The sequence below is a fragment of the Peromyscus maniculatus genome, chromosome 15 (assembly GCF_049852395.1).
Source record: "Peromyscus maniculatus bairdii isolate BWxNUB_F1_BW_parent chromosome 15, HU_Pman_BW_mat_3.1, whole genome shotgun sequence".
NCBI classification, from domain to species: Eukaryota; Metazoa; Chordata; class Mammalia; order Rodentia; family Cricetidae; genus Peromyscus; species Peromyscus maniculatus.
This window is the reverse complement of record NC_134866.1, coordinates 13,619,439-13,631,467: the sequence shown is the minus strand read 5'-3', so window position 1 is coordinate 13,631,467 and position 12,029 is coordinate 13,619,439. Positions and strand designations below refer to the sequence as shown.

The 12,029-nt window shown below is 43.1% G+C and overlaps 1 protein-coding gene across 2 annotated transcripts in view; it reads right to left on the bottom strand.

The window, feature by feature from the left end:
• Nucleotides 1-1,356: 1,356 nt before the first annotated feature.
• Fbxl7 (F-box and leucine rich repeat protein 7) overlaps nucleotides 1,357-12,029 on the bottom strand; it is a 380,239-nt gene continuing 369,566 nt past the window's right edge. For both annotated transcript variants that reach the window (XM_016000307.3, XM_076551709.1), the window contains exons 3-4: nucleotides 11,208-11,819; nucleotides 1,357-4,790 (exon numbers count right to left, since the gene is read on the bottom strand). In XM_016000307.3, the coding sequence (XP_015855793.1) occupies nucleotides 4,054-4,790; nucleotides 11,208-11,819 (1,349 nt within the window). In that variant the 3' untranslated portion in view covers nucleotides 1,357-4,053. The remainder of the gene's footprint in view (nucleotides 4,791-11,207; nucleotides 11,820-12,029) is intronic.

Here is a 12,029-nt window from a genome sequence, read left to right as displayed (position 1 = left end):
ATTTCTCCCTATTGAAGAACAATTTTCTAAATATATATCAAACCCCCAAATATAATGGACTAATAGAATCCAAGTGGAAAATACCACAGATTTTTAGTGTATTTTCATTGCAATATTTACCTAGCCTTTCAATATTTCTTCTCCATCCAGTAGACACTTAACTTTAAAAAAATTATCTGGAGCGATCATGATGGCCAAAGACTGACACATTTGGTAGCTTCTCTTTGATAATGTTGACGTGGTAAGCAGTTTCATTGTACTACCTTTTCTCTTAAACTACCCAATCTTTTTTTTAACTTGAATTCTCTTGAAAGCCAACTATCTGGAAGGCATTGTCTAATTGTGAACAAATGCTGAAACTTTGAGAAGTCAATGAGTCTCGAAGTGAGTAGGTTTTACTCACTAATATCCTTATTCTCAGATCTTGACAAGAATTGAATTACCCGAAATTAATGCTCCAAGGTAATTAAGAGTTCCGTTGGGTTAAGTGACAGCTGTCAAAGCAATACAGGTTGAAAAGTTGTTTGAGGATAATACATTTACAGTTGATACACTACTTCCCCTCAAAGTCCTTCTAGGTGCTAAGGGTGAAGCTCTCCAATTGTTTCCTCTCTTCCTTCCATATTAATTTAATTTAACTCTAAAGGTTCAGGTGAAGGGGGAACAATTTGACATTTCACTTCTTCTAACTGACTGATATTATTTTCTTCTCCATCAGGTTACACAACTTCTCCCATATTCTAATACTCTAAGACACTAATGGATGGCAAAACATTGAAGATTCTCTCAACTATTTGTAGTTAGAGTTAGGGTGTATTCAACTCCATGATTATTCATCCATAATTCTGAAATCCATACATTTCTGAAAAATGGAATATTTTAATTATTTACTGTATAAATTGACATGTTAACACCTGACCTGGATAAATACAAGGCTATCTATTATGTTTAATAATATTAATTGCATTGCACCATATTCAGTGGCACAGAATGCTAATATATTTAATTAAGGACACTGTCGCAGATTCTCGGTGGTATTATAAAATCCATCAAATATAATTTCCTTTAAAATGCAAAGTTATGAATTCAACAATCTCATGGGAAGTGTCTGGATGAGGAACTAAGTCCTGGATCAACTTGTAATGTTTTATTCACTTACCTGCCAATTTAAATCCAAAGTCCTAAGGTCCATGGAGGCAACAGAACCTTGGGTCTAACTTTAAAGGGACAATAGCAGCAGTGAGCTGCATGTTGTGACTTTAATATTTATTTGTTTATTGCTTGCTTGCTTTTCCATGTCCCTATCCAAATAGCACCCACCTCAGGCAAGATTATTAAAAATGGAACTGAGTCTGATTGCCAACATATTGCTTTATTTCTTGGTGGAAGTAAATTAAGGCTTTCTAGAGTCATACAGCACGCAGTGATTTGAACATTAGAGTTAAAGAGAAACAAACAAACAAACAAAGAACAGCAACAACAAATGAGCATTCAATTTAGCCGAGACAGGAAGGAAGCCATGTTTTAAAACAGATACATTTCTTAATGAGGCCTTTTGCTTGGCCTCAAGAAAATCCACTGAGCTGTTCCCAGGAACCTTTGTCACAGATCCATACCCCTACCCTGATGGAGAGCAGAATGGGTGAAGAGGATGGGGAAGGGATAAACTGGGAAAGACACATGTTCTGGGCAGCCAGCGAGTATGAAATGTCCCCTGGGTCTCACATGAAAGACAGTTCAGGTGATGTACTCAGTGATGATAAGAGTTACTAAAAATGGCTCAGGGAACCACTTTGGATCCCCCTGCCCATTCTTGGGAGTAGTAAACCAAATCCTTTGGAATGTTCCAGTATCAAGGGTTCCAGACAACCCACAGTGACTCTTCAACTCAAACTTTAAGCAGAGCCACAAGTCAAGAGGGCAGAGGGGTGCTATGCTGAAGTTCTATGATTCTAAACTCAATGGCTGTCACTAGGTCCTGTCCCCAGCCAAAACTTTTTTTTCCCTTATGACATCATATCCTGCTCACCCATCTGTGCTGGTGACAGTGTGACCTGAACAGAGGCTGGGGTTCGCAGGATGAATGACGGAACCTCCTGAAGAGTTGCCAGCTCATCACGTAACGTCTCCTTCCCAACACAAGACAATAGTACACACCGGAGCCTACAGCCAGAGTGCAGTTGTCGAGCAGTGTATAATAAGCTTGGTCTGGAGCAAATGTAGCAAGCTTGGCTTGGAGAGGCAGAGGCTCTGGGGCCGGGGGATAGACACCTTGAGAAGAAGGTGGGTGAACTCTTTCAACAGTGATGGAGAAGGAAAGTGGCCAGAGAATAAATTGGGGAAAGTACTGGGTTTACTAACAAAGGACAACTGGAGTTCATGAAAAAAAAAAAGTGACAGGATTTCTTCTGACTATCTGATTCTTTAAAAATGAACCTAGTAAATTGCTGTCTATTCAGAAGGGACCATTTGAAAGTCCATCAACTTAAAATTCAAATTTTGAAATGATTCTCATGTTCTGTCTCAATGCTTTGGTGGGTGGACCAGCATCTGGCTTATCAGTGTGCTCCCTCCTCTGTGTGCCTGGCACTTCTGAGTGAACAATACTGAAACACCTGCAAGCCTGTTTTACATTATTTAGTGGAAAACATGAAGACAGCAGGCAAGGTGTTTGTACAATTAGACACTTATAAGCTTAACCCCAACGGGCCTCATCTGATGGAGGAAATAAATAGATGAGAGGAGTCAAGATAAAATGCGAATGACAAAGGACCAAGGTGTCTGTCTCTGCCGGGCTGCAGGACAGATGTGCCTGAAGCATAGCATATGTGCACCGAGAAGGGTTAGAAACACCTTGAAGGATGTGGGTTCCCTTGGACCTCACTTGTTAATTAAAAATTATAAGGGTCTTTACTTGGGTTTGAAAAATGCTCAAAGGATGCAAGCTGACAGGGAGATACAGGCTTCCTGTCACGGTGCACTCTCCTGCCTGCCTGGGCTGGATGTGGTGGTGTGAAAGAATGCTACAGCGCATGTGCATGGAAGTCGAAGCATCCCACATGGCAGAAGACGTGCAAAAGGCTAGCCCACCAAACAGAGTTGTGTTAGTTCTCAGAGGAGAGTAAAAGGATCTCTGCATAGGACCTTACGTGCATCCAGGACCCTACGTGCACCCAGAACCCTATGTGCACCCAGGATCCTATGTGCATCCAGGACCCCATGTGCACCCTGGACCCCATGTGCACTAACGGTTACCCCACAGAACCTCCTGAAAGCACAGCTCATCCACACAACCAGTTCTCTCTGAAGTGCTCTCTGTGTGCTTGACACCAAGTTCTTTATGCAAAATTCTGCTTATCGGCATCACTATTCTCTCAACTCTAAAAGGGGCATGAGGCTCGCCCCCTACCTCTGGCATCTGGTGGTGGGAAGCCGAAGGCCGGAAAGGTGAGGTGTTTTTAGACCAAGGTCACACAGCTAGTTAGTGGCAGAGCTGGGAGAGAAAACATGTCTCCTCTGACGCCGTGTGATTTGCCATAATGCATTCGCACAGGGAAGCCCTTCGCACATATGAAGTGTTAACGTTACTTTAACCCCAATTTTGCTTGGTGTGGGATTTAGGCGTGGGGCTTATGCCTACCAAATAGTTTAAGTGGCAGCTTCAGAGGGCGTATTCTGATGCTTAATGCTGCAGCTGTTGCAGGCTTGGAAGGTGAGGGTGTGGAACTTTGGGGGAATGGCTTGTGTACAGGAGGGGGAAGGAAAGATGGGGCAAGGTGCGTTTCAGAAGACACAGTGACCAGCCTGCCGAGATGCATCCTTTGTGAGAGGATACGTCTACAAACAAACCGACCAGAACCAGTTTACCGTGGTAGAAATTTGGTTTTCCTCCTTCTTTGACCTCGTTTGCTCGTAAGAAATAAAAAGCCAGACTCCTAAGAACGTTCCCGGAAGAAACAGGGGCTATGAGTGGGTGTGGGTGCTTACGTGGGCTGCGTTTACAGAGCATTGGTTCACGTTGCTGTGAAAGCATGCCCGACGGAAGCTGTCCCTTCAGAAGAAAGCAGGGTTGGTATGCTCAATGACACAGCGCTTGCAGTGGCGTTTCACAAACCTCAGGGCCTCCACTGAAGCTTCACAGTCCTGGACGTTCAGCATCTGCAGGTCGAAGCAGTTGGCGGCCACGATCTGCAGGCCTTGGCCCGTGATGCTCTCGCAGGACTTGAGGCTTAACCTCTTGAGATTGAAGCAGTTCAAAGCCAGGGATTCAAGGCCCGTGTCAGAGACCAGAGGACATTTGCCAATGTCCAGAGACTTAAGTTTTGTGCAGTTCTTGGCCAGGTACTCCACGCCATGGTCCGTGATGCCCTCGCAGCCCCTCGCATTGAGGTAGCGTAATTTGCTACAATACTTAGCCACATAACGAATGCCCACATCCGTGATGCGGCCGCAGTGGGCGATGCTGAGGTACCGCAGGCGGGACTCCAGCTTAGCGATCTCCCGCAGGCCAAAGTCGCTGACAAAGCGGCAGTCACTGACACTCAGCTCCTTGATGGACGTGCAGTAGATCACCAGGTAGCGGAGGCCCTCATCAGTGAGGCGGACACAGCGGCGCAGATAGAGGTGTGTGAGCTGCGTGCAGTGAGCTGCGATGGTGTGCAAGCCTTCGTCTTCCAGCACGAAGCAGTCCGTCATATCAAGGTATCGGATGGAAATCTGTTTGCCATGCAAGGGGGACAGTTTAATGGAGGCCTCCCGGGTCAAGCTGATGCAAGTAACTTTGGAGCACCCTGCATAAAGACACAGAACACATGCTCAGATCAACTTGCCAGAGTGGCGGGAGCCGTAAGTGATTCTTAGCCCTCTCTCTAGCCCAATCCAGGGGCTAACTCTTATGGTCTTGACCTCTAAAGAGAACTGTTTTAGGAATGATTTCCTGTTTGTTGGGTTATTTGGCAATTTTGCTGAATTTTGGGCTTAGGGGATTTGCAGACTTTAAAATTGGAAATACCAAGATTAGACTTTGAAATACCAACGTGCCTTGGGGCGAACCACACTATATAATTTCTTGGTCATAAAATGGGCACAGGCCCTTGCCTGCAGGGAAGCTGTAATGGAGTGAGACCATGTGCCTACATATCTGGCTGTGACCCTACGAGGCTCAGGACGTCCCTAAAGGTCTGGTAGTGCTCTGGTAGCTTCTTCGTTCAAAGAAATGAAGTGAAAGAGGGGAACAGGGAGAGAGCACGTGGAACTTGCTGGGGGCAGACCCTGCTGGGTTCCCAGGGCTGAGAGTTGACAATTACTGTGGGACCACTTTCCACTGCTTCAGCCATGAGGCCAAACTTTCTGCATCTCAGTGCTATGGATGAGTGCCTGGCAATCCCATCCTTTAGGAGTAGGATGACACAAAGTGAAGCAAAAGATAAAATATTTTGAAAATTATGGGATAGTTCTGTCATTATTACTCTAAGAAAATCAATGTCTGGGATTTGATTCAACAGGTGCTGATAGGCGACGGCAATGCCTTCTAAATTACTGTCCTGGCCTGTCTACCTGTCTCCCTCTTTTGCTCTGCCCTCATCCCCTTCAGTGATTCCATACAGCTGTAATCGGATGCCTAGAAACGGCACTCAAATCACCTGTGCTCAGAGTCTTTAGACGGTACCCACTGTGTGCCAAGTATAAAATCTGGTCTAGCATCATCCAAGGGCTTCCTTGTGCTCTTACCACTGACCCCACCATTGTCATTTCCCAGACACCACCCCTGCCCTGCTTGGTATCCTCTGTGCCTGTATTATGGAAGAGTCTTCCTCAGATAGCTCTAGGAACCACTTTCAACTTTCTTAGGTCCCCGAGATAATATTAATTTCATGGAAAACTTTTTCCTGGACTGCCATGTATGAGCTAGCATCCCTGACTATATACCCTTTATTTTAAGCATTTTTATCAGTTGGTAGTGTTGCATGTTTATCTGTTCAGTTATTCGTTTGCTGTCTCCTTACTCATTTGCTGTCTCCTTACTCTGGAATGCAAGCACTGAAGGAAAGCACTCAGGTAGGTTGATCACCATACCCCTTGTATTCAGTTTATAGCTGGCACTCAGTAAATGTCTGTTGAATGAATGAATGAGGGAGGGAAGAAATGATTTGCAGAGGAACGCCTCCAAAATAGATCAGATGGGAGAACTGAACTTCCAACATTTACATGTCTTCAGACTTTGGCCGTAGCTCAAGTAGATCTGCATTAAAAAATAGTTGTTTATTTTATAGTTAATGGGAATGACTTTTATTTGTGTTGACTTCGAAGTTTATAAAGTACTGTGAGGAATATTTTTTATCTGATTCTTCATACTTTTATAGACAAGGGTAGTAATGTCCAAGAAAATATTTTTGGATAACTCCAAGACATCATTCTTAATCCCCTAAAACTATGTATAAAATTACATATATTTATATTGTAAGTTTAATTATTATATTGCATATAATAATGAAATACTCATTAAATATCACTTTATAAAAACATATATAGCCAACTTCTATTATATAAATAGTCAATACCCATTAATATAAACTATAGAAATTATATTTAGAGTCTCTCCCATTTTACTACATATTTTTCTCCCTACTCTTATCAAATCCCTATTGCAAGTGCACAACCAGGCACCTCACTTCAGATGCCCCCAAATTTTGGCTAGTCAATGCAATATCCTAAGGCTTGTGAGTGGCACAATGACATTGCTATTGGGGACTTTTCTACCACCTCCTGGCAGGCTGTCCAGGAAACTCTGATAAAGCATAGGTCCTGGGAATCACAGGGTTCCAATGTCATGTGCTCCAAGGCAGAATTTTAAGGTGTGAAGCACATCACCAATCATGGAAAAAAGACGCGGCTCCCCTCTGTGGGGCGACATGGGTTTCTGGGAGGTGGTTCACTCTGAGATCATCCATTCCCATTTTTTATTTGTTTCTTTCTTTCTGATGACTGTAATCCTGCATGTTTTGAATTTTTCTTCCGATCTGTGTTGTCTGTGGAGGCATTCTTGTTTTCTTGTATTAAATAATAAATTTGGGTTCTAGTTTCCTTTCTACATTCTTAATAACAAGTGAAATCTGCTGTGAGCCAGGAAAGATACACTATTTAGGTCAAAGTCTATCTGAAAAATAGGAGTTTCAAATTTAAGAAAATATTAGTTTAGTACAGTTTCAGTAAATGATTTCAATATGCTTGTATGACTTTCTATCAGTAAATTTTAATGTTATGGCTATCTGTAATTCTTATGGAATTGTTGAGTTTGTATTGGAAAGAAAATAAATTTTTTCATGGTTCAGTAATACTAATGGATAATTTACGCATTCCTGTTTTACAGACATGAAAGGACTCTAAGAAATCATTCATTTATACTTTAATTTTAAAAGATGTGGCATGTACCTTATGTGCCTTCTACACACAGACTAGAGCAAGTTCCATAATTGTTCGAGGTTTCAATAACAGGAGGGAGGTAAGGATGAGTATGATGTGGCAGAATTGTGGGTTACACAGGGATTTTCAGTGGATGTGCCGTCAAGAGGCACACATGCAGACACTTGTGAATGAGCTTTTTGACATGGCTGTATTTAAGGAGATCATTGAAGAGAAACAACTTGGATTCACAGACATGAAGTACCCGTATTCAAACAAAGGAAGCCAAATTTGAGAGGCCAGAACTCACTTGGTATTTGGAGGAGCAAGGAATGTTCATGGGGTAGATCTGGAAAGCTTTAACAGAAAAATAAGAAATGGTTGGCTAGGGCCAGAACATGGGGGACTGCCCCAAAGTCCAAGATAAAGGGTGTGAGTGGGGTGAACATTATTAAACCAAGGTGAGCAACAGTGGTTAAGAAAGTATTGATTCTAGCCCTCACAAATCTTCTCTGAATCATGACTTACTTTCATTTGGGGTAGGGGGGCATCTTCACTTTCTCTAGAATGCAAGGTAGCCCCATCAGTGAAGACCAATGACTAACTTTTAAGATTGTTGATAAAAGTATTATTGTTGCTGTTTGTTGAGCGTCTGTTCATGGTTCTCAGTGGAGTGCGTGCAATGACCTAATATAATGAACTCAGTGATGCCTCAGCTCCCCTCTTTTTAGTCAGGAGATTCTGACTGCTGTTTTACAGCTTCAACGATATTGCTCGGTATACTAACCAGTAGAAATTTGAACTCTTTCAAGATGTCCATTTCAGGCTTTGGAACTTCTATTTCCACTTAAATACAAGATCCCAAAATACAAAATAAAAATCCCTTGTTTTTGTCTATAAAAAAAAAGCTCATGACTTGAGAGAAAAGGACCTGGAAATACGCAAGTAGCAGAGTGTAAATTCAATGATGTTTTAGTTTTCTATGTTCGTGATGCAGACACCAAGAAGAAATCCTTGGCTCACTAGACATAATGTGCGGAAGGCTATGCTAATGCGAGATTCCACCTGAGAAATGGAAAATCGATTAAGAGAATTGCTGGGAAGGTTTGGGATGGGAGCAGGAAAGGGACTAGTATGGAACCCATATAGGTAGGCATTCATTACTGAATGAAGAAGTATTTTGTGTTTGGAGATCTGCAGATAGTTTTGTTAGGAATGGGATTTGAATCTTGGAAGGACAACTCATTTGGGGCCTTACACGAGCTATGGACAAAAATGAGTCTTTCCTGTAAGTCTTAAATAAGAATAATTGGAGATTAATTGACTTACAACTTGAAAAAATTTCTTCCAGAAGTTGAATGTGTGGAGTGTGGATTGAAGTGTTGAAAAGAGCAGTTGATGAAGTGCTCCTGTAGGCAGGCAGGTAGAGGAGAGGGCATGAACTCCAGGGACTGGGAAATTAGAATAGCCTAGATAGGATGCTGCTGATTAGAAAGATCGATTTGGGAGGAAAAAAATGGGTGGTTCTCAGGTGTGCTGTTGGAGACAGACCCTTTGAAGTGACTTTATTTGCAACAATTACATTTCAATGTTCAAAATTAGTTGGTTAATATATCCTAGTTATGTTTAAAATAGTAATAAAAGGTAATTTGCAATAATAGCAAGATACTATATCTTGCTATGCTAATTACCAGAGATTTGGAAATGTAACATTAAACATTAGCCTTTTCTACCTTGCTAAATATAGCATAGGTAATCCCATGTTATATAGAGCAATGGTTCCCAACCTTCCTAATGCTGTGACCCTTTAATACAGTTCCTCATGTTGTGGTGACTTCCAACCATAACATTATTTTGTTGTTACTTCATAACTGTAATTTTGCTACTGTTTTGAATTATAATATAAATATTTCATGTCAAGAAGCTACAAAAATATGTATAAACATGAAAATGACATGAAGTAGAGGACAGCTAGCAAGACTTTTAGTAACAGTTAGTCCAGTGGTACAGCAAGCTTACTCAGGCCAGAAGGCTCAATAATCCCGGTCCCAAACAGCCAAAGTGGCTTCAGTCATTTCAGAATCTCAAAAGGCCCTCAAACGACAGAATATAATTACTTGCATTCTATGAAGAACACCTGGAAACATGCCCTGACAAAGTTGGAGATTCTAAACAAGTCATCTTCTAGTCTGAGAAAACACAAGGAACTATTTGTGAAATGCTCAGATGGCAAGAATGGGAAAGAGTTTGTCATCTTTATTTCTTTGCTAAAGAGAAAACACATCAAGTTGTAGCTCCAAGGGCTAAGTGAATGGTCCCAAGTCTCAAGGCTCCATGTTCTCCAGAGTTCCTTGGAGGAAGGATTTAAGAAGGCCTCCTTGTTTCCCGCTTCTGTATGCCAATGGCTGCTCCTGACTAATCTAACCCAGTAACGATGGCTTTGTCCTGAAGCCAGCCCAAGCAGAAGAGCAGTAAGCAGCTTTCCAGCCAGGGAAAGAATCTGCAAAAATAATGGGCTGTCAGCTGAAATATTTTCAGATGTCGGCTCCTGAAAGACAGAACAAGCTGGAAGCTGTTTTACCTCCAATTTTTTTTTGAAGGGCTTCATTTACCTCAGATTCTTGTAAATCCCAAATTCTATGTATTTGCCCAACACAGTGGGTCTCACCTTTTGACCTTTCCCCAACCATTCCTGAGGTCACAACTCATCTTTTCATTTTTTTTTTTCAAAACTCTTTGACACAGCTTACACATTTCAGCCTCTGTAATGTTCATCTTTTGACTATACAGCAGATGAGATTTTAAAAGGGGGGCTGTTATTCAGGCTGGGTCCCCGTCTGGCGCCAAAGTATGACTCTGGGCTTTAATTCTTCCTGCCTAAGAGAGACTTTTAAGTAAAGCAATTATACTGAGATTTCCTTCCATTTTCAAAAGAATGAAAAGTCAGATTAAATGGACCCTGTCCTTGTACTATGTAGCCGAGAAATGCTTTAAAAGAGCCGTAAAATTAACCCAAAGGAGAATGGGGGCGGGAGCATCACTTGACCATGACAGACTTCCCTAGTGTTTAGAGAAAGACAAGCCATTGTGAGCACAGCTCCCAGGCCTGCATTTTATTCCTCATGGTGGACTGTCAGGTCAGGACATGGCATGAAGGGACATCGCTGTGGCTTTACCATGGTTCACAAGCTCTACTAACTCATAACAAATACAAAAGGCTAGTTTCTGAATGACCTGTTTCATTAGCTATTTCCTTCTATTTGTCTTAGTTAGATTTTTGGTTCCCATTATGCATGGTTGTTCTAGAGTATAAGGTTACATTTAAGGTTGACTGACCCAACCCAACCAAGGTGCCCACAGTTCCTTAAAGAGGCATATGTTCAATGCAGGGGCTGCTTCTGGCCTTGAGAGTTATGAGTCCACAGTGAGACCAGTTAGCCTCCCTACTATGCACTGTCCATCTCTGGTAGCTAGCAAGAAGATGCTGGGGGCTGGAGAGATGACTCAGTGGTTAAGAGCACACACTTCTGTTCCAGACGGCCTGAGTTTAGTTTCCAGCACCCATGATGGGCAGCCCACAACTGCCCTTAACTCCAACTCCAGTGGATGCAATGCCCTCTTGTGGACTCTATGAGCACCTGCACTCTTATGCACACACCTCTACACAGATACACAAATGCACACAATTTTAAAAACATGAAAAGAAATATTAATAAGAGAAGGGGACCCTCTATCAGCCGCCATGTCTCCACTACTCTGGGTCGTGCATTAAGAACACCAAGGTTTTGAGTTCAGTTTCCATTTACCTGACACATCCAGATGCTCCAGGTTGGGACAGAGGGACACCACATCAAAGACAGCTTCGTTGGAGATATTGTAACATCCTGAGACTTCCAGGCGCCTCAGTTCTGGGCAGCACTGTGCAATGGTGTAAAGTCCTCGGTCTGTGAGCCTCCGGCAGCCACTGACGATGACCGTCTCCAGCATGAGGCACACGTTGGGTGTGTCCTGACAAAGCCTACGGGTCAGTACTTTCAGGGCACGGTCCACATTGATGGTCTCGCCCGTGAGGCGGATAGTCCTCCAGAGGCGCGGGTCCCAGGCCAGGTTGTACCAGCGGCGGCACACCCGTGCACAGCGGCACAGCTGGTTGGTGGGCAGGAAGGAGAAGATCTGCACCATGGAGTGGTCCGGGAGCCGGTCTATGCTGGCTTGCTCTTTCTGGGGTCTGGAGGCCAACCGGATGAGTGGGTGAGTGAGGCGGGTCGGGGGTGGGGAGTGAACCATCGCCACTGTCTCCCCAGTGATGGAGGATGAAGAAGTGGAGGAGCCCCTTCCATTCTGAAATCCTGGCAAGGCTGGCGGACATATCAAGGCTGGGCTGGGTGTGCTCAATGTACGCATGCTCAAGTCAGAATCTGGCAAAGGACAGAGAACAAAGTGTTAAGTATGAGGGCTTTTTATAGAACCTTGAGCTGGAAGGAAAAGACAACATGGAGCAAAGGTTACACTCCCTCATGGTTTTCACTACTTGTTTTCTTCAGAGGCACAGGCAGCAATCTCCACCCTTCTCTAAAAGCTTCTTTTAATCCTCATTCTCCACAACAGGGTAGGCAAACGGCAACATT